Source organism: Anomaloglossus baeobatrachus, chromosome 11 (genome assembly GCF_048569485.1).
Source record: "Anomaloglossus baeobatrachus isolate aAnoBae1 chromosome 11, aAnoBae1.hap1, whole genome shotgun sequence".
Classification (NCBI taxonomy): Eukaryota; Metazoa; Chordata; class Amphibia; order Anura; family Aromobatidae; genus Anomaloglossus; species Anomaloglossus baeobatrachus.
In genome coordinates, this window is record NC_134363.1 from 50,304,563 (window position 1) to 50,327,230 (window position 22,668).

At 52.0% G+C, this 22,668-nt stretch overlaps 1 protein-coding gene across 3 annotated transcripts in view; it reads left to right on the top strand.

The window, feature by feature from the left end:
* The window catches only part of MED25 (mediator complex subunit 25), a 181,264-nt gene extending 161,934 nt beyond the window's left edge, over positions 1 to 19,330 (top strand). For all 3 annotated transcript variants that reach the window (XM_075329202.1, XM_075329204.1, XM_075329203.1), the window contains exons 19-20: positions 18,488 to 18,695; positions 18,884 to 19,330. In XM_075329202.1, coding sequence (XP_075185317.1) covers positions 18,488 to 18,695; positions 18,884 to 18,987 — 312 coding nt within the window. In that variant the 3' untranslated portion in view covers positions 18,988 to 19,330. The remainder of the gene's footprint in view (positions 1 to 18,487; positions 18,696 to 18,883) is intronic.
* The last annotated feature ends 3,338 nt before the right edge of the window (positions 19,331 to 22,668 follow it).

A 22,668-nucleotide genomic window follows, 5' to 3' on the forward strand; every position in this document is an offset into this window, starting at 1 on the left:
AGCAGTGGGAGCTTCATCGGTCATTCACCTGCTGAGACCGTGCTCCATCCGCAGCCCCTGGTGGAACCTGCTGGACCGGAGCGTTTTCATCCCCAGGGACCAGGCCCTGCGCCTTCAAGGTACTCTGTGTCCCCATGGGGGGCCGGTACGGGGAGAGAGGTCGCCTCTCTCCCCAGTAGCGCCGTCTGTTGGTTTTTTGTTTTTTTTTTCATCGGACTTCCGCGCCGGCCGTGCCTGCTTGTCGGGCACGGCCTTAAATTTAGTCCCCGGCTTCATCGCGGCCTAGTCGCGAAAAATCCCGCCCCCGGGCCTGCTTGTCAGGGGGAAGGGCGGTATTACCGACAGAGGGCTGGAGCATCTTTGCATGCCTCTCCTCCCCTCTCATGGACCACTATGGGGCCTCCAGATTCCCGCCTTTTGCCGGCGCCGCCCATGGCTCCACTCCCCCCTTGAGAGCTCCGGCGGCCATGTTTGGCATTCTGCCGGTGTATGCTGCAGCTGCACATCTCTACAGCTCTGGGGGACCCACGACAGGGAATCTGGAGGACACCAGCGGTTGGTAAGCCACACCGGTCACCCGGTGCTGGTTCCCCTAGGGTGCCGTTATATATATATATATATATATATATATACATACATATATATATATATAATATAATATATATATATATATATATATATATATATATATATATATATATATATATATATATATATATATATATATATATATATATATATATATATATATATATATATATATATATATATATATATATATATATATATATTATTATATATTCGGAGCGGCTATTTAACCCTTTCCCATATACCCTCAGTGGTCGCTCTCCTAAGGGACACTTATTGCTTGCAGCATGTCGTCCACAAGGAGCAAAGCCCTTAAGACACAGGGTTTTTTTCGCAGCCTGTACCTCTTGTGGGGCTATGTTGCCTGCGGGATCCACCTACCCTCACTGTGATCAATGCTCGACTCCTGCCACGCTTGCTCAGCCGGAGCCCGGGGCACTTGTGGGCCCCTCGGCTCATGTAGATCCCCCTGCTCCTCCTGAGCAGGCTGCAGGGACAGAGTCATCATCATTGGCCTCTTTCGCTGAGAAACTCTTTCAGTCACTTTCTCAATCCATTGCACAGTCTATGGACAAATGGTCATCTAAGCTCCTTGAGGCATTGCAGTCCAGACCGGGCTCTTCACAGGCCCCGGCCCCTGTTAGTTTCTCTCCGCCAGGGCCTTCTCGGTCCGCGCCGCAGCGCGCTCCCAGGATAGCCCCTAGGTCCCAGGCGGAGGACTCCTGCCCGGATCGCAGTCCCAGACCGGCTAAGCGGCCTCGCTGGGACTCTTCCCCGGCCTCCTCACGCTGCTCTGGATCTCAGCTGGAGGACTCTCAGGATGACGAGGCGGACGTGGGAGCTCAGGGCTCTGACCCTGACTTCGCCCTCAACCTTGATACCCCTGAGGGGGACGCCTTAGTAAATGATCTTATTTCGTCCATCAACCAGGTGTTGGATCTTTCTCCCCCGCCTCCACCGGTAGAGGAGTCAGCTTCTCAGCAGGAGAAACACCAATTTCGATTCCCCAAACGTACGCGCAATACGTTCTTTGATCACTCTAACTTCAGGGACGCTGTCCAGAAGCCCAGAGCGGTCCCGGACAAGCGTTTTGCTAAAAGGCACTCTGACACGCGTTATCCCTTTTCACCTGAGGTCGTTAAGGGCTGGGCGCACTCATCCAAGGTGGATCCGCCAGTCTCTAGATTGGCTGCTAGGTCCGTTGTCTGTTGCCGATGGCTCATCCCTGAAGGATGCCACTGACAGACAGAGCTGTTGGTGAAGTCTACTTATGAGGCCACGGGCGCGTCTTTTGCCCCGGCCTTTGCGGCTGTGTGGGCTCTCCAAGCAATCTCAGCATGTCTGACTGAGATTAATGCTGTCACGCGGAATTCTGCTCCGCATGTGTCTTCCTTGACCTCTCAGGCATCAGCTTTTTCGTCCTACGCCATGAACGCCGTCCTGGACTCTGCTAGCCGTACGGCTGTAGCATCCGCTAACTCCGTGGCAGTCCGCAGGGCCATGTGGCTGCGCGAATGGAAAGCAGACTCTGCTTCCAAAAGGTTCTTAACTGGTTTGCCTTTTTCTGGCAAACGTTTGTTTGGCGAACGGTTGGATGAGATTATTAAGGAATCCTCGGGAAAGGACTCCTCCTTACCCCAGTCCAAACGTAAGAGACCTCAGCAGAGAAAAATCCAATCGAGGTTTCGGTCCTTTCGTCCCTCCGCCAAGCCCCAATCCTCTTCGTCCAACCGGCCGGAGAAAGGCCAGAAGAACTCCTATGGGTGGCAGTCCAGGTCACGCCCCCAAAAGGCCGCAGGAGGCACTGCCTCCAAGACGGCCTCCTCATGACTCTCGGCCTCATCTAGCCACATCCTCGGTCGGTGGCAGGCTCTCCCGCTTTGGCGACGCCTGGTGGCCACACGTTCAAGACCGATGGGTGAGAGACATTCTGTCTCATGGTTACAGGATAGAGTTTAGCTCTCGACCTACGGCTCGTTTTTTCAGAACCTCCCCACCCCCCGCACAGGCAGACGCATTGTTTCAGGCGGTGGACGCTCTAAAGATGGAAGGAGTTGTGATTCCCGTTCCCCTTCAGGAACGTGGTCGCGGATTTTACTCCAACTTGTTCGTGGTGCCAAAAAAGGACGGGTCTTTCCGTCCCGTTCTGGACCACAAGCTGCTCAACAGACATGTGAGAACCAGACGGTTTCGGATGGAATCTCTCCGCTCGGTCATCGCCTCGATGTCACAAGGAGACTTTCTAGCATCGATCGACATCAAGGATGCTTATCTCCATGTGCCGATCGCACCCGAACACCAACGTTTCCTGCGTTTCGCCATCGGGGACGAACACCTCCAGTTCGTCGCATTGCCCTTCGGCCTGGCGACAGTCCCACGGGTCTTCACCAAAGTCAGGGCATCCGTCGTGGCGGTCCTGCACTCTCGGCCACTCGGTAATCCCATACTTGGACGATCTCCTAGTCAGGGCCCCTTCTCGGGTGGCGTGTCAACGAAGTCTTACCGTCACTCTGGCAACTCTCCAGCAGTTCGGGTGGATCATCAATTTCCCGAAATCCAAGTTGACGCCGACCCAATCACTGACTTACCTCGGGATGGAGTTTCATACCCTTCCAGCGTTAGTCAAGCTACCGCGGGACAAACAGCTTTCTCTGCAGGCAGGGGTGCAGTCACTTCTTCGGAGTCAGTCACACCCCTTAAGGCGCCTCATGCACTTCCTGGGGAAGATGGTTGCAGCTATGGAGGCAGTGCCGTTCGCGCAATTCCATCTACGGCCACTCCAGTGGGACATTCTTCGCAAATGGGACAAGAGTTCGGCTTCCCTCGACAAGAACATCTCTTTCACTTGCAACCAAAACATCACTTCAGTGGTGGCTCCTACCCACATCTGTCTCGGGGAAAATCCTTCCTCCCCCCAACCTGGGCCGTGGTCACCACGGACGCGAGCCTGTCAGGTTGGGGAGCGGTTTTTCTCCACCACAGGGCTCAAGGAACCTGGACTCAAATAGAATCGTCACTTCAGATCAATGTTCTGGAGATAAGGGCAGTATATCTAGCCCTATTGGCTTTACATCGGTGGCTGGAGGGCAGGCAGATCCGAATCCAGTCGAGCAACGCCACTGCCGTCGCCTACATCAACCACCAAGGCGGCACTCGCAGTCGTCAAGCCTTCCAGGAAGTCGAGCGGATTCTGCAGTGGGTGGAAGTCACAGGCTCCACCATCTCCGCAGTTCACATCCCGGGCGTAGAAAACTGGGAAGCAGATTTTCTCAGTCGTCAGGGCATGGACGCGGGGGAATGGTCTCTTCACCCAGACATGTTTCGCGAGATCTGTCGCCGCTGGGGAACGCCGGACGTCGATCTCATGGCGTCACGGCACAACAACAAGGTCCCGGCCTTCATGGCACGGTCTCAGGATCACAGAGCTCTGGCAGCGGACGCTCTGGTCCAGGATTGGTCGCAGTTTCGACTGCCATATGTGTTTCCCCCTCTGGCAATGCTGCCCAGAGTACTATGCAAGATCCGGTCCGACTGCCGTCGCGCCATTCTCGTCGCTCCAGACTGGCCGAGGCGGTCGTGGTATCCGGATCTGTGGCATCTCACGGTGGGTCAACCGTGGGCGCTTCCAGACCGTCCAGACTTGCTGTCACAAGGGCCGTTTTTCCATCTGAATTCTGTGGCCCTCAACCTGACTGTGTGGCCATTGAGTCCTGGCTCCTAGTGTCTTCAGGGTTATCTCAGGATGTCATTGCCACCATGAGACAAGCCAGGAAGCCAACGTCCGCCAAAATCTATTACAGGTCTTGGCAAATCTTCCTATCCTGGTGCTCTGATAACGGTTTTCCTCCATGGCAGTTTGCCTTACCCACATTCCTTTCATTCCTACAATCTGGAATGGACAAGGGTTTGTCCCTCGGCTCTCTCAAGGGCCAAGTGTCGGCGCTCTCCGTGTTTTTTCAAAAGCGTCTAGCCAGGCTTCCGCAGGTCCGCACGTTCCTGCAGGGGGTTTGCCACATGGTCCCACCTTACAAACGTCCGTTGGATCCTTGGGATCTTAACAGGGTTCTGACGGCTCTTCAAAAGCCGCCTTTTGAGCCGCAGCGGGATGTTTCTCTCTCCCGTCTTTCTCAGAAGGTGGCCTTCCTGGTGGCGGTCACATCACTTCGGAGAGTGTCTGAGCTTGCAGCGCTGTCATGCAAAGCCCCCTTCCTGGTTTTTCACCAGGATAAGGTGGTTCTGCGTCCTGTCCCGGAATTTCTTCCTAAGGTGGTATCCCCCTTTCATCTAAATCAGGATATCTCCTTGCCTTCCTTTTGCCCTAATCCAATTCACCAGTGTGAAAAGGATTTGCACTCTTTGGATCTAGTGAGAGCACTCCGGTTCTACGTGTCTCGCACGGCGCCCCTGCGCCGTTCAGACGCGCTCTTTGTCCTTGTCGCTGGCCAGCGTAAGGGCTCTCAGGCCTCCAAGTCAACCTTGGCTCGGTGGATCAAGGAACCGATTCTCGAGGCCTACCGTTCTTCTGGGCTTCCACTTCCTTCAGGGTTGAAAGCCCATTCTACCAGAGCCGTAGGTGCGTCCTGGGCTTTGCGGCACCGGGCGACGGCTCAGCAGGTGTCAGGCAGCTACGTGGTCTAGTCTGCACACTTTCACGAAGCACTATCAAGTGCATGCCTATGCTTCGGCAGACGCCAGTCTAGGTAGGCGAGTCCTCCAGGCGGCGGTTGCCCACCTGTAAGAGGGGGCCGTTTTCGGCTCCTTTTTATTGAGGTATTCTTTTACCCACCCAGGGACTGCTTTTGGACGTCCCAATTGTCTGGGTCTCCCAATGGAGCGACAAAGAAGGGAATTTTGTTTACTTACCGTAAATTCCTTTTCTTCTAGCTCCTATTGGGAGACCCAGCACCCGCCCCTGTTCCCTTCGGGCTGTTTGTTCTTTTGTGTACACATGTTGTTCATGTTGAATTGTTCTTTTGGTTCATGGTTTCAGTTCTCCGAACATCCTTATCCGTATATATATATATACACACATACTGCTTTACTCACCCTCTCCAGGTCCAGCAGTGTCGCTCCAATGCTGCTCTCAGTTTGTCAAAGCGGCAACGCTGCAGTTAATCATTGAGCTTATTTGGCACTGAGCAGCTTGTGTTATCAACTCTGCTGAGATCAGCGATTGGCTGCAGCACTGTCAACGAGCTGCAAACCATCACAGCAGGACTCAGCATGGACCGTGGGAGAGTGAGTAAAGCACAGCTCTTTGAAAAACAAATTGCAGCTGGAGGAAAGGGATTTTCTGAAACTGTAATACCCCCCTTTTCTTTATCGTTCCTATGGGAGACCCAGACCATGGGTGTTTAGCTTCTGCCTCCGGAGGACACACAAAGTACTACTCTTAAAAGTGTAGCTCCTCCCTCTGAGCTTATACACCCCCTGGAGAACCAGTCCTAGCCAGTTTATCGCTTTGTGTTCAGGAGGCATACATCCACACATGCATTCTCATCTGATTTGTTTGACTTTTGGAAAGAGTTTGAAGAAAAGCGGGTCCATGTCTGGACTCCCGGCATGTCCCTTCTCACCCCACTGTGTCGGCGGTGTTGTTAAGGTTGATTTCCAAGGCTGGAGCCTTACATGCCGCGCTCCTTCACCATCCCTCATGGGCTCTGGCTTGAAGTGGGAGCCAGCACGGTCTCCATGCCTGGCAGGAGTCCGGTCTCCATCCACAGCCCCTTGAGGATCCTGTTGGACCGGAGCACTCATCCCCAGGGACCTGGCCCTGCGTCTCAGCAGCTAAGTACCTGAGACGTTTATGTGTTGGGGGGTCCCGGTTCTTTATTGTATGGGGAGAGTATGCTGTATATGATTATTTTGCCTTTTACGGCGGGTTCTCTAGCTTTTGCCTGAGAACTGCGCCGATGGTGCCTGCTTGTCGGCCTCGCCGCTTAAATTTAGGCCCCGGCTTCGCCGGAGGCCTAGTTTCGTTTTCCTGCCCTCGCATGTCACTCATGCAGAGGGACAGGCTCGGCTCCTCCCGGCGGCCGTTCTACACAGGGGAGGGACACTCCCCACTGCTGGGCGTCCCTCCTTCCCTGCAGGTCTCTATAGCCCTCCAGTTCCCGCTCTCCTATAGGAACGCCCCCTAGTCCCGCCCCCTCTCCTCGCTCCGGCGGCCATTTCTCACGCAGAGTTCACTCTGCTCTGGGACATTCTGCACTCTGCATCTCTGCTGAGGTGCTGTGCACTGGGGGACCGGGTTCGGGATCTGGAGGGCACACAACACCGCGCCCAGCGGTCTGGTAAGCCACAGCCGGTCTCCGGTTGTGGACCTCTGTATATTCTCCCTGGGGTTCATTCTCTGCAAAGCCCCCACTCCAGCAGCATGTCTCACACAAGGAGCAAGGCTCCAAAGCTTGATTCTGCATGCACTGCATGTAAGCTCCTGCTGCCTGAGCCGAGCACTTATCCACACTGTGATGCCTGCTCTAACTTGGCGGTGCCACAGCCTGGAGTCTCACCCCCAGTGGTCTCTCAGGCTGCTGCTGCACCTGTGGCTGAACCCCCGGCCTGGGTAGAGTCCTTTTCTAGGTCCACATCCCAGTCATTTGCTGAGTCCATGGGACTTTTGTCCAGGACTTTGATGAATATGCATCAGCCCTCCTCACAGGGTGCCTCTAGTACTCTTGACAGAGGATCCCTATCCTCTGACCTCCGTCCATCAGAGCTCACAGAGGATTCATCATCAGGTCCCAGACCCCGTCCTTCTAAGAGAAGGCGCAGGGTTTCCTCCCCCTCCTCATCCCACGGCTCTGTCTCAAGAGCTGACTCGCAAGATGAGGATGCCCTCACGGGTGGCTCGGAGGCTATGTACCCCATCGATTTCTCTGAGGGTGACTCAGATGTTAGTGACTTGATTGCTTCTATTAATTCTGTGCTGGATCTCAATCCGCCAGTCTCAGAGGAGCAACCCTCTTTGGCAGAAAAGCATCAGTTTACCTCGCCTAAGAGTAAAGAGTGTGTTCTTTAACCACTCCAGTTTTCAGACCGCTGTGACCAAACCCAGGGCCTGCCCTGACAAACGCTTTCCAAAGCGTGGCTCTGATGATCGGTTTCGATTTCCACCTGAGGTGGTCAAGGAGTGGTCTCACTCCCCAAAGGTAGACCCCCCGGTGTCTAGGCTCTCAGCCCGGACCGTTGTATCGGTGGCTGATGGCACCTCACTTAAGGATTCCACTGACCGTCAGATTGACCTTCTGGCCAAATCTGTGTATGAAGCTGCGGGGGCCGCGTTTTCCCCGACTTTTGCAGCAGTGTGGGCTCTCAAAGCCATCTCTGCTTCTCTAGAGGAGATGCGTTCCCTCACCAATGAATCTATGCCTGAAATGGTTACCTTAACCTCTCAGGCTTCAGCTTTTTCATCTTATGCCATGTCTGCCATGCTAGAGGCTGCTCACCGCACTGCGGTGGCTTCGGCTAATTCTCTTGTTATCCGCAGGATTTTGTGGCTTCGAGAGTGGAAGGCCGATTCGTCTTCCAAGAAGTTTCTTGCTGGGCTCCCTTTTGCTGGTTCACGGCTGTTCGGAGAACAGCTGGATGAAATCATTAAGGAAGCTCCTGGCGGGAAGAGTACTTCCATGCCACAAACCAAGACCAGGAAACCCGCGCAGGGTAGGAATCAATCGAGGTTTCGTTCCTCCAACTGGTCATCCTCTAAGCCTTCCGCCTCGTCCGCTAACTCGGCTAAGGATCAGAAATCCAACTGGCGCACAAAAGCGCGTCCGCAGGAAGTTCTGCCATTAAGGCAGCCTCCTCATGACTCTCTGCCCGCTCCAGCCACGTCCTTAGTCGGTGGCAGGCTCTCCCACTTGGGCGACGCTTGGTTAAAGCAAGTCTCCGATCAGTGGGTGAGAGACATCATATCTCACGGCTACAGGATAGAATTCTCTTCCAGCCCGCCAAACAGATTTTTTTCTCTCAACTCCCCCCTGCTCCAAGGCCGCCGCCTTCTCACAGGCCGTGGCATCCTTGCAGGCAAACGGTGTGATTGTACCAGTTCCTGCTCGAGAACGGTTCAGAGGTTTTTACTCAAACCTCTTCCTAGTTCCAAAAAAGGACGGTACCTTCCGGCCCATCCTGGATCTCAAGCTTCTCACCAAGCATGTCCGGGTGCGGCATTTTCGCATGGAGTCTCTGCGATCAGTCATTGCCTCAATGACCCAAGGGGATTTCCTGGCATCCATCGACATCAGAGATGCCTATATACATGTGCCAATCGCAGTGTCACACCAGCGTTGGTTACGTTTTGCGATAGGAGAGGATCATTTCCAATTCGTGGCTCTCCCCTTCGGGTTAGCCACGGCCCCTCGGGTATTCACCAAGGTCATGGCGGCAGTGATTGCGGTCCTGCACCTCCAGGGGTTGGCAGTGCTTCCTTATCTGGACGACCTTCTGGTCAAGGCTCCATCCAGCGCAGACTGTCAGCGGAGTGTCTCGCTCACTCTCGCCACTCTAGCCCAATTCGGGTGGCTTGTCAATCTTCCCAAGTCCACCCTGACTCCGACCCAGAGTCTGACGTACCTAGGGATGCAGTTCGAGACTTTGCCGGCACTTGTGAAGTTGCCCTTAGTCAAACAGCAGTCTCTCCGGCTAGCGGTGCGCTCTCTGCTGCGGCCCCGCCGTTATACCGTCAGGCGCTTGATGCAGGTGCTGGGTCAAATGGTGGCGTCCATGGAGGCGGTTCCCTTTGCCCAGTTCCATCTGCGCCCCCTGCAGCTGGACATTCTCCGCTGTTGGGGCAAGCGGCCTTCCTCCTTACACAGGTTAGTGGCTCTGTCGCCACGGACCAGGAGCTCTCTTCAGTGGTGGCTTCGACCCCTCTCCCTGTCCCAAGGGCGCTCCTTTCTGACCCCCGTCCTGGGTGATTCTCACCACGGATGCCAGCCTATCCGGCTGGGGAGCGGTATATCTCCACCACAGAGCACAGGGCACTTGGACTCCGTCCGAGTCAGCCCTTTCGATCAATGTGCTGGAAACCAGAGCTGTGCTTCTGGCTCTCCTAGCCTTTCACCACCTGTTGGCGGGCAGGCACATTCGAGTCCAGTCAGACAACGCGACAGCGGTTGCCTACATCAATCACCAAGGCGGGACACGCAGCCGCCTGGCAATGTTGGAGGTCCAACGCATTCTTCAATGGGCGGAGGACTCCAAGTCCACATCCCAGGCGTAGAAAACTGGGAGGCAGATTATCTCAGTCGTCAATCCGTGGACGGTGGCGAGTGGTCCCTGCACCCGGCAGTGTTTCAGTCAATCTGCCGCAAGTGGGGCACTCCGGACGTGGATCTAATGGCATCCCGGAACAACAACAAGGTTCCGGTTTACGTGGCTCGCTCCCACGATCCTCAGGCCTTCGCCGCGGACGCTCTGGTTCAGGATTGGTCCCAGTTTCGTCTGTCCTACGTGTTTTCCCTTCTAGCTCTCTTGCCCAGAGTCCTGCGCAAGATCAGAATGGAGGGCCGTCGAGTCATCCTCATTGCTCCAGACTGGCCCAGGCGAGCTTGGTATCCGGACCTGCTCCAACTGTCCGTAGAGATGCCGTGGCATCTTCCGGATCGTCCAGACCTACTCTCGCAAGGTCCGTTTTTCCGCCCGAATTCTGCGGCATTCAATTTGACGGCGTGGCTCTTGAGTCCTGGATTTTGACGGCTTCTGGTATTCCTCCTGAAGTCCTCTCCACTATGACTCTGGCCCATCAGTCTTCCTCCGTCAAGATCTATCACAGGACTTGGAAAATTTTCCTGTCCTGGTGTCTCTCTTCCGGCCATCCTCCTTGGCCATTTTCGTTGCCGGCCCTTCTGTCTTTTTTACAGTCCGGTCTGCAGCTAGGACTGTCCCTCAACTCTCTCAAGGGACAAGTCTCAGCTCTATCAGTGCTGTTCCAGCGGCGTCTCGCCCGGCTGGCTCAGGTCCGCACCTTCATGCAAGGCGCGTCTCACATCATTCCGCCTTATCGGCGGCCCTTGGATCCCTGGGACCTTAACTTGGTCCTCACGGTATTGCAGAAACCCCCTTTTGAGCCCCTTAGGGAGGTTTCTTTGTATCGTCTTTCTCAAAGGGTGGCCTTTCTAGTTGCCATAACTTCTCTCAGGAGAGTCTCTGATTTGGCTGCGCTCTCCTCGGAGTCACCTTTTTTGGTTTTTCACCAAGACAAGGTAGTTCTCCGTCCGACTCCGGACTTTCTTCCTAAGGTGGTCTCTCCCTTCCACCTTAACCAGGACATTTCCTTGCCTTCCTTCTGTCCGGCCCCTGTTCATCGCTTTGAGAAAGCGCTGCATTCTCCGGATCTGGTGCGTGCTCTCCGGATTTATGTGTCTCGCACCGCTGCGCTTAGGCGGTGCACCGCTCAAGCTTTTCAAAGCACACTCGACCAGAGCTGTCGGTGCCTCTTGGGCTTTTAGGCACCAGGGTACGGCTCAACAAGTCTGTCAGGCTGCCACTTGGACTAGCATGCATACCTTTTCGAAGCACTACCAAGTGCATGCTCATGCTTCGGCAGATGCGAGCTTGGGCAGACGCATCCTTCAGGCGGCTGTCGCCCACTTGTGAAGTTAGGCTCCGCCTACTTCTTAGTTTTTTCTGTTTATTCCCACCCAGGGACAGCTTTGGAACGTCCCATGGTCTGGGTCTCCCATAGGAACGATAAAGAAAAAGAGAATTTTCTGTACTTACCGTAAATTCTTTTTCTTATAGTTCCGTATTGGGAGACCCAGCTCCCTCCCTGTTGCCTGTTGGCAATTTTCTTGTTCCGTGTGTTATCACCGGCTGTTGTCGTGGACAGAGGCTCCGGTTGTTACGGTTCTTGCTCGGTTCTACTTGTGGGTGGCTATTCTCCTTCAGCTTTTGCACTAAACTGGCTAGATCTGGTTCTCCAGGGGGTGTATAAGCTCAGAGGGAGGAGCTACACTTTTAAGTGTAGTACTTTGCGTGTCCACCGGAGGCAGAAGCTAAACACCCATGGTCTGGGTCTCCCAATACGGAACTATAAGAAAAAGAATTTACGGTAAGTAAACAAAATTCTCTCTATGTATGTATGTATGTATGTATATATGTAATATATATATATATATATATATATATATATATATATATATAATATATATATATATATATATATAATATTTACACCATATTTTGCGCTTTATAAGACGCACCGGATTTTAAGACGCACCCCAAACTTAGACATGAAAAGTAAAAAAAAAAAAAAGAAAAATGGGGTCAGTTTTATAATCCGGTGTTCTCTTACCGGAGGGGGGCAGCAGTGGTGGTGAAGCGAGGTCACAGGAAGCAGAGATTGTGCTGGCAGGCACGGCGGGTCCGTGGTGACAGGTGGCGTCCGGGGGACCCATGGTGGCAGGAGCCGCGGGGCCCATGGTGGTGGCGGAATCAGCAGCGTCGGCAGGTGAGTCATGCAGCAGGCCGGTGCAGTGAGTGTCCCAGTGTCCGCGGTCCCGGCTCAAATAATGGCGCCTGCGCAGATGGAGCTCTCATTCAAGAGCTCCATCTGCGCACGCGCCCACTGCCATCATTTGAAACTGGGACCGCGGACAAACTGGGTAACTTGCTGCACAGCCGCCCGCCCCGCACACAGAGTGGCAGCCAGTAGGCTGCCCGCCCACCCTGCGTGCAAGCGGCCGGGTACCTGTGCTTGCGTGCGGGCAGCAGCCATCTGCCGCCCGCACACAGCACCCGGCCGCCGGCCACTGCCCGCACACAGCACCCATCCGCCGCCCGCACGCAGCCACGGGTACCCGGCTGCCACCGCACGCAAGCACAGGTACCCGGCCGCCCGATCACCGCACAGACAGGACCCCCAGGTACCGCTATATTCGCTTTATAAAGACGCACCCCCCATTTTCCTCTCAAATTTTTGGGAGGAAAAGTGCGTCTTAGGCCCGTTTCACACGTCAGTGAAAAACAGACGTTTTTCACTGGCGTGTAAAACACGCACATGTCCCTGCGTGTGCCGTGAATCTCGACACACGTGGGTTGTCTAAGTGCAATCCGGGCTCCGTTCTCCATGGCCCGTGATTGCACTTAGAAATCAACTCACCTATGCGCGCTCCCGCTCTCCGTGGTGCTGAATCCTCCCGCGGTGCAGCATCCGGCCGGCGCTGACCCCTGCAGCAGCTGCTTCCGGGTTGGCTGTGTCGCGCATAATGAATATGCGCGACAGAAATGAGCCGGCTTAGAAGCAGCAGGCAGAACGGGCTGCAGAGAGCGCGGCTGAAGCCGGGTGAGTAAAAATGTTTATTATTTTAAATGCACGTTTTTTTTCTGGCACGTGTTTCACGGACCACACCACTGCGTGGTCCGTGGAACATCAGTGATGCCAGAAAAAAATGGACATGTCTCCGTGCGGCAATCACGCACACGCGGGTACGCCGCACGGAGACACGTGCAGTGAAAAATCACTGACGTGTGAGCAGACCCATTCATTAGAATGGGTCTGCGTATGTCAGTGATTCTGGTACGTTTAAAAAAAGCACAAACGTACCAGAAACACTGACGTGTGAAAGGGGCCTAATAAAGCGAAAAATACAGTGTAATTATATATATATTTCTTTGTCGCTCCATTGGGAGACCCAGACAATTGGGTGTATAGCTTCTGCCTCCGGAGGCCACACAAAGTATTACACTTTAAAAAGTGTAACCCCTCCCCTCTGCTATACACCCTCCCGTGCATCACGGGCTCATCAGTTTTATGCTTTGTGTTGAAGGAGGGGACCGGGGCCTCTGATAGGCTAAGCGGGCCCGCTGGGAACCTTCCCCGACTTCATCAGGAGTGCGTGTTTCGATCACTAACTCCAGAGGGGCCGTCCAGAAGCACAGAACTTTACGGACAAGCGCTTACTAAGCGCCTTATTGACACATGTTACCCTTTTCCCCCCTGACGTTGTTAAGGGTTGGGCTCAGTGTCACAGGGTGGATCCTCCAGTCTCTAGACTGGCGGCTAGATCCGTAGTATTAGTGGCAGATGTCCATCTCTCACGAATGCCACTGACAGGCAAATAAAGCTTATGATGAAATCCATCTATGAAGCCATAGTCGCATCTTTTGCTCCAGCCTTCGCAGCCGTGAGGGCACTCCAAGCTATCTCAGCTTCTCTGGCTGAGATTATTGCGGTTGCACATACCTCTGCCCCGCAGGTTGTGTCCTTCTCTTCTCAGGCGTAGGTTTTTTCGTTCTACGCCATGAACGCCGTTCCTGGACTCTGCGAGCCGTACAGCGGTAGCATCCACCAATTCGGTGGCAGTCTGCAGGGCCATGTGGCTACGTGAATGGAAGGCAGGCTCTGCTTCCAAGAAGTTCTTAACCGGTTTGCCATTTTCTGGCGACCGTTTGTTTGGCGAGCAATTGGATGAAGTTACTAGACAGTCCAAGGGAAAGGTCTCATCCTTGCCCCAGTCCAAAGGTTTCGGTCATTTCGGTCCTCAGCAAAGTTCCGTTCCTCCACGTCCAACAGGTCAGAGGAGGGCTAGAGGAACTCTTCTGCATGGCGGTCTAAGTCACAAGGCGGCTTCCTCATGACTTCGGCCTCACCAAGACCGCGTCCTCGGTCGGTGGCAGGCTCTCCCGCTTTTGCGACGCCTGGTGGCCACATGTCCAAGACCGATGGGTGAGAGACATTCTGTCTCACGGTTACAGGATAGAGCTCTGCTCTCGTCCTCCGACTCGTTTCTTCAAAACATCTCCGCCCCCCGAGCGAGCCGATGCACTTTTTCAGGCAGTGAACACTCTGAAGCCTCGATGTCACAAGGAGACTTCCTAGCATCAATTGACATCAAGGATGCTTATCTCCATGTGCCGATCGCACCCGAGCTTCAACGCTTTCTGCGTTTCGCCATCAGGGACGAACACCTTCAGTTCGTAGCACTGCCATTCGGTCTGGCGACAGCCCCACGGGTCTTCACCAAGGTCATGGCAGCAGTGGTGGCGGTCCTACACTCTCAGGGCCGCTCGGTGATCACTTACCTAGACGATCTTCTAGTCAAGACACCCTCCTGGGTGGCATGTCAACACAACCTGACCATTGCTCTGGAGACTCTCCAGGGGTTCGGGTGGATCATCAAGTTTCCAAGGTAAAAACTGACACCGACCCAATCACTGACTTGCCTCGGGATGGAGTTTCATACTCTCTCAGCGATGGTGAAGCTTCCGCTGCATAGTCAGCGTTCACTACAGACAGGGGTGCAATCTCTCCTTCGGGCCCAGTCACCCCTTGAGGCGCCTCATGCACTTTCTAAGGAAGATGGTGGCAGCAAGGGAGGCAGTTCCCTTGCGCAGTTTCGTCTGCGTCCGATTCTATCGGACACCGCAAATGGGACAGGAGGTCGACGTCCCTAGACAAGAACGTCTCTTTCCCTTGCAGCAAAACCTCTCTTCAATGGTGTCTTTTTTCCACTTCCTGGGCGAAGGAAAAATCCTTCCGGCCCCCAGCCGGGGCTGTGGTCACGACGGACGCGAGTCTGTCAGGGTGGGGAGCGGTCTTCCTCCACCACTCGGCTCAGGGAACCTGGACTCAGCCAGAGTCCTCCCTTCAGATCAATGTTCTGGAGATAAGGGCAGTGGATCTAGCCCTAAAGGTGTTCCAGCGGTGGCTGGAGGGCAGGCAGATCCGAATTCAGTCGGACAACGCCACGGCGGTTGCGTACATCAACCACCAGGGCGGCACACGCAGTCGTCAAGCCTTCCGAGCAGTTCGGCGGATTCGGCTGTGGGCGGAAGCCACAGCCTCCACCATCTCCGCAGTTCACATCCCGGGCGTAGAAAACTGGGAAGCAGATTTTCTCAGTCGCCAGGGCATGGACGCAGGGGAATGGTCTCTTCACCCGGACGTGTTTCTAGAGATCTGTTGCCGCTGGGGAACGCCGGACGTCGATCTAATGGCGTCTCGGCACAACAACAAAGTCCCGGCATTCATGGCTCGGTCCAAGGATCACAGAGCTCTGGCGGCAGACGCGCTAGTTCACGACTGGTCGCAGTTTCGACTGCCTTATGTATTTCCTCCTCTGGCACTACTGCCCAGAGTGTTACGCAAGATCAGGTCAGACTGTCGCCGCGCCATCCTCGTCGCTCCAGACTGGCCGAGGTGATCGTGGTACCCGGATCTGTGGCACCTCACGGTGGGTCAACCGTGGACACTCCCAGACTGACCAGACTTGCTGCCTCAAGGGCCATATTTCCTTCTGAATTCTGCGGCTCTAAACCTGACTGTGTGGCCATTGAGTCCTGGCTCCTAGCGTCATCAGGGATATCTCCAGATGTCATTGCCACCATGAGACAGGCCAGGAAACCAACGTCCGCCAAGATCTATCACAGGACTTGGAGGATCTTCTTATCCTGGTGCTCTGATCAGGGTTTTACTCCCTGGCCGTTTGCCTTGCCCACCTTTCTTTCTTTCCTTCAATCCGGAATGGACAAGGGCTTGTCTCTCGGCTCTCTCAAGGGACAAGTATCGGCGCTTTCCGGTCCCACCTTACAAGCGTCCGTTAACACCCTCGGATCTTAACAGGGTGCTGACGACTCTTCAGAAGCCACTTTTCGAGCCGATGTGGGTTCTCTCTATCTCGCCTTTCGCAAAGGGTGGCCTTCCTAGTGGCAGTCACATCACTCAGAAGAGTGTCTCAGCTAGCAGCGCTGTCATGCAAAGCCCCCTTCCTGGTGTTTCACCAGGATAGGGTGGTTCTACGTCCGGTCCCGGACTTTCTCCCTAAGGTATCCCCGTTTCATCTCAATCAGGATATCGTCTTACCCTCTTTGGGTCCGCATCCAGTTCACCAATGTGAAAAGGATTTGCATTTATTAGATCTGGTGAGAGCACTCCGGCTCTACATTTCTCGCACGGCGCCCCTGCGCCGGTCTGATGCGCTCTTGTCCTGATCGTGGGCCAGAGTAAGGGTTTTCAGGTTTTCAAGTCAACCTTGGCTCGGTGGATCAAGGAACCGATTCTTGAAGCCTACCGTTCTTTTAGGCTTCCGATTCCTGCAGGGCTGAAGGCCCATTCTACCAGAGCCGTCGGTGTCCTGGGCATTGCGACACCAGGCTACGGCTCAGCAGGTGTGTCAGGCGGCTACCTGGTCGAGTCTGCACACTTTCATGAAACACTATCAGGTGCATGCCGATGATTCGGCAGATGCCAGCCTAGGTAGGCGACTCCTTCAGGCGGCAGTTGCCCACCTGTAAGAGGGGGCCGTTTTTTCGGCTCTTTTTATCGAGGTATTCTTTTACCCACCCAGGGATTGCTTTTGGACATCCCAATTGTCTGGGTCTCCCAATGGAGCGACAGAAGAAGGGAATTTTGTTTACTTACCGTAAATTCCTTTTCTTCTAGCTCCTATTGGGAGACCCAGCACCCGCCCCTGTTCCCTTCGGGCTGTTGTTCTTTTGTGTACACATGTTGTTCATGTTGAATTGTTCTTTTGGTTCATGGTTTCAGTTCTCCGAACATCCTTCGGATTGAATTTACCTTAGACCAATTTATAAGTTTTCTCCTTCCTGCTTTTGCACCAAAACTGAGGAGCCCGTGATGCACGGGAGGGTGTACAGCAGAGGGGAGGGGTTACACTTTTTAAAGTGTAATACTTTGTGTGGCCTCCGGAGGCAGAAGCTATACATCCAATTGTCTGGGTCTCCCAATAGGAGCTAGAAGAAAAGGAATTTACGGTAAGTAAACAAAATTCCCTTTTTTTTTTTTCTCTAGGCGGTGTTCTTATGTGATGTCGCAGTGATTATGCACTGCAATATCCCACTAATTGCCAAGGGCAGGAATATAAAGCAATATCCTAATGCCGTGGCGTTCAGGGTGACCCGTTGGAGGCCTGTCCTGCCACTTTTGCCAGTAATATCACACTTGTTCCCTTGTCAGTCTGAACTAATCCTTTTATTATAACTGAAGCGCCAGAGAAGAAATGATTTCTATTCCGATAAGTAAATCCGAGCACGCCGCTGATGGAGACCAGCTGTGAGTGATGTCACCGGAGGGCGTAGGACTCCTCGTGTGCCAGATGGCAGCTCGGCTCACCAGAACCTGAGCCCGGCCGACCTTCTCCGGAGAGGAGCGCTGTCTCCAGGCTTGTCATCATACGTCACCACACGGCTCATGGACCAGAAATCTGGATGTGCACAACTGTTAGTTTAGGCTTCATCCATTCCCTGAGCGCTGATCAGTTTCAGGGGCCCATTTAAATGTACAGATAAAAGGGTCCTCCAATATTTTTGGATCAAATATTTACATGGCAGATTCATAAAAAGAACCAATCAGGATCTTTTTGCCACTCTAAACAACCACTACTGCTTTATAGTACAGGACATATTAATCCAATTGTTGCTACGTAATCTGAGTTAGGTTAGGGCAGAGAGGCGGATTCCATTGATGCTACTTGCTCAGCAGCTTTCTATAGTTTCCATACAATCAGTGTTTTATCAGCAGGAGATTATCACTGGAGGACTAGGTCTGAGGTGCGAGGCAGTCCTGCTAACCTGTGTAACCCTGCCCTCACCACTGATTGGCAGCTTCCTGTGTACTCTGTGCATTGTTAGCCAATCGGTGGTGAGGGTGGGGTTATGCACTGCTCTGCATTCTGACCACTGTTCCACCTACAGGGATTCTATCAACTGCACCAAGCAGCCAAGTAAGTGACACATCACTGGAATTGGGCTCTCTAGCCCTACACCATGCAGCTGTCATGATGTATACAGGTTTTTGCTATGTAATAGAATTTTTATATTTTTATTGCCTGAATGCACATTTGGTATAGTGACACATATTTAGCTACATTGTCCTCTAAACAATACTGCATTGTCCGTTTAGCAGGGTCAAAGATGGTAAAAATGTCGTCTTCTCTTGCAGCCACAGGCCACAGTTCCCCAGACCCAGCAGCCCTTACATCACATGCAGCAGGCGGCACAAGGCCTGCTCCCGCACCAAGCATTGGGGCAACAGATGCCGCACCAGGCCCCCGGCCAGCCACAGCTGCAGATCTCCGGACAGTCCCTTATGCATCAGACGCCAGCCCAGCAGTGGGGCAGTCAAATGGCACAGCGGGCGCCCATGCCAGGTAAGTAAAATTTTATTTTTTTTTTTTTTTTAATAATATCCTAAAATATCTTTATTTAAATAGTTTTCTGAACAGGACAAAGTTTTTCAATTGATCAGTTTCTTTAGTGTGACATATTCCCTAATTGTATTTATGTATTTTATTTATTTATTTATTTATTTTCCTCCCCCTATTTTCTGCAACTTCAGGCGTCATGATGAATGCAGGACCACGAGGACCTGTCCCCCAACCAGGATTACAAGTACAGGCCCAAAGTGTCATGGAAGAAGATATCTTAATGGACCTTATCTAAAACTAGCCTCTTGTGAACTGTAAGTCACCTTCTGTCATCCTCAAGTCAGACTGTTGGAAATCTACAGTGTCCATCTTCATCATCACTTTTACAATCCGGCTGATTCCTCGAGACGTTCCCATCTACTCCATTAGACTTTGGATTCTCACAGTTAAAAAATCGTGTGCACTCCCATCTCCCACCACCGTGGGGCAGCACTCGACCATGTCTCCTTCTGTTTTGTCCTACTGCAACTCCAGTGATCCGCCATAAATGTACACGCAACGCGCAGTCATCACAGCTGAAGGATTTTCCTTATTTAATCTGTTTTTATAACTTTGGTAAATAAAGATGTCTCCTAATATTTTTAGGGGGTTTTTTTGTTTGTTTTTATTAAGTTTTGGGGGTTTGTTTTTTGTTTTTTTTTTTTTTGTTTTGTTTGATAGCAAAATATTAAAACAATTATTTTAAACTATAAAACTTGTGTTGGTGGATTCTGACTTATGTCTTGGGGTTAGGCAGGCGGAAGAAATCGAATAATTGCTGATGGATATTGGTCATTATTCCTTACCAATGGCTGCTGACTTGGAAAACGAGGATTGGACAGAGCGAATTTCAATATGTCCAATCATTTTAATTGGAGATAGATTTTACAGATATCTGTATTGTGATTTTTTTTTTTTTTTTAATATATATATATATATATATATAATATATATATATATATATATAATATATATTCACACATTATTATAATAAAAAATATATATTTTTTATTATAATGTGATTATTATTATAATAAAAATATAATATAATAAAGTGATATATAATATATAAATAATCACACGTTTTATATATATATATATATATATATATAACGTGTGATTATTTATATATTATATATCACTTTATTATAATATTATATTTTTATTATAATAATAATCACATTATAATAAAAAATATATATTTTTTATTATAATAATGTGTGAATATATATATATATATATATATATATATATATATATATATATATATATATATATATATATATATATATATATATATATATATATATATATATATAATTATATATATAATCACACTATTATAATAAAAATCACACAGATTATGTATGTGTGATTTTTATTATAATAGTGATATATATTTTATATATAAATAATCACACATTATTATAATATATATATATATATATATATATATAATATTTCTTTGTCGCTCCATTGGGAGACCCAGACAATTGGGTGTATAGCTACTGCCTCCGGAGGCCACACAAAGTATTACACTTAAAAGTGTAAAGCCCCTCCCCTTCTGCCTATACACCCCCCGTGGGATCACGGGCTCCTCAGTTTTCATGCTTTGTGCGAAGGAGGTCAGACATCCACGCATAGCTCCACTGTTTAGTCAGCAGCAGCTGCTGACTATGTCGGATGGAAGAAAAGAGGGCCCATACTAGGGCCCCCAGCATGCTCCCTTCTCACCCCACTCTTGTCGGCGGTGTTTGTTAAGGTTGAGGTACCCATTGCGGGTACGGAGGCTGGAGCCCACATGCTGCTTTCCTTCCCCATCCCCCTTGGGGCTCTGGGTGAAGTGGGATCTTACCGGTCTCCGGGCACAGGAGACCGTGCTCCGTCCACAGCCCCTGGGGAATCTGCTGGATATGGAGCTGAGTATCGTCAGGGACAGGGCCCTGCTACTTCAAGGTACTCTGTGTCCCCGTACAGACCGCGCACAGACACACTGCAGCATTGCTGGGTGTGTTAGTGCGCCGGGGACAACAGCGCTGCGCGCTTGTGCCATTACTAACTACAGCTTTGCTGAGTGAGTTGATGTATTGGGAACTGCCGCGCCGGCCGCTGCTGTCAGTTTTACACTGCGGCGCGGCTGGGACTTGTGGTGCGCCGGGGACTTCCGCGCTGGCCGTGCATATATGACGGCCGCGCTTATTACCCGAGTCCCCGGCTTTTGCGGCCTAGTTTCGTTTCGTTCCCGCCCCCAGGCCTGCCAGTCAGGGGAAGGGCGGGACGCTGTACAGAACGTCAGCGCCGAGGGCTGGAGTCTACTTTACATACTCCAGCCCTCACAGTGGGACGCCAGTTTCCCGCACTTTGTCTGAGGCACGCCCACGGTCCGCCCCTCTTCACAGGACGCCGGCAGCCATTCCTGTGTGCAGTCTGAGCTGGAGAGGGGAGACAAGTTCTGGGAGACCCAGACACGGGATTCTGGCGTCCACACACCCGCTTTTGAGCGGGCGGTAAGCAGCACCTGTGGTGCTGACCTCTCTAGTGCCGTAGTGTACATTTGTATTTTTATGCTTGCATGCTATACATTGCACTGTACGGTCGCTGTTGATTCTTGGCTATATACCCTCCTAGATTGCTCAGAGGAGACAACAGCATGTCGTCCGCAAAAAGCAAGGGTGCCAAGGCACAGGCTTTCTATGCTGCTTGTACAGCATGTGAGGCTACTCTACCGGCAGGTTCCACTGACCCCCATTGTGTGCAGTGCTCGGCCCCTGTGGCACTTGCTCGGCCGGGGCCTCTGCTAGAGGTGACCCAGGGAGAACCACCTGTGAATACTGTCCAGGTGACGGGGACGGAGTTTGCAGTTTTTGCTGATAGATTGTCTGTGACTATGACTAAAATTCTAGAAACTTTGCAGTCTAGACCGGTAACTCAGACCATGGGCACTGTTGAATCATTGCTCCCTGGTCCCCCTCAGTTGGAACAGCTCCGGGCTCCGGGGGTGTTCCACGCATCCCAGGGTGAAGGCTCTGACATGGATGACAGTCCCAGACAGCCTAAGCGAGCTCGCTGGGAGCGGCCCTCGACTTCATCACACTGGTCAGGGTCCCAGCAGGAGGACTCTCTGTATGATGAGGCGGAGGTAGCTGATCAGGATTCTGATCCTGAGACCGCTCTCAATCTGGATACACCTGATGGTGACGCCATAGTGAATGATCTTATAGCGTCCATCAATAGAATGTTAGATATTTCTCCCCCAGCTCCTCCAGTGGAGGAGTCAGCTTCACAGCAGGAGAAATTCCATTTCAGGTATCCCAAGCGTAAATTGAGTACTTTTCTGGACCACTCTGACTTTAGAGAGGCAGTCCAGAAACACCACGCTTATCCAGATAAGCGTTTCTCCAAACGTCTTAAGGATACACGTTATCCCTTTCCCCCGGACGTGGTCAAGCGCTGGACCCAGTGTCCAAAGGTGGATCCCCCAATCTCCAGGCTTGCGGCTAGATCCATAGTTGCAGTGGAAGATGGGGCTGCACTTAAAGATGCCACTGATAGACAGATGGAGCTCTGGCTGAAATCCATCTATGAAGCTATCGGCGCGTCGTTTGCTCCAGCATTCGCAGCCGTATGGGCACTCCAAGCTATTTCAGCTGGTCTTACACAGATTGACACGGTCACACGTACATCTGTTCCGCAGGTGGCGTCCTTAACCTCTCAAATGTCTGCATTTGCGTCTTACGCGATTAATGCGGTCCTGGACTCTACGAGCCGTACGGCAGTGGCGTCCGCCAACTCCGTGGTTTTACGCAGAGCCTTGTGGTTAAGGGAATGGAAGGCAGATTCTGCTTCCAAAAAGTGCTTAACCAGTTTGCCATTTTCTGGTGACCGACTGTTTGGTGAGCGATTGGATGAAATCATTAAACAGTCCAAGGGTAAGGAT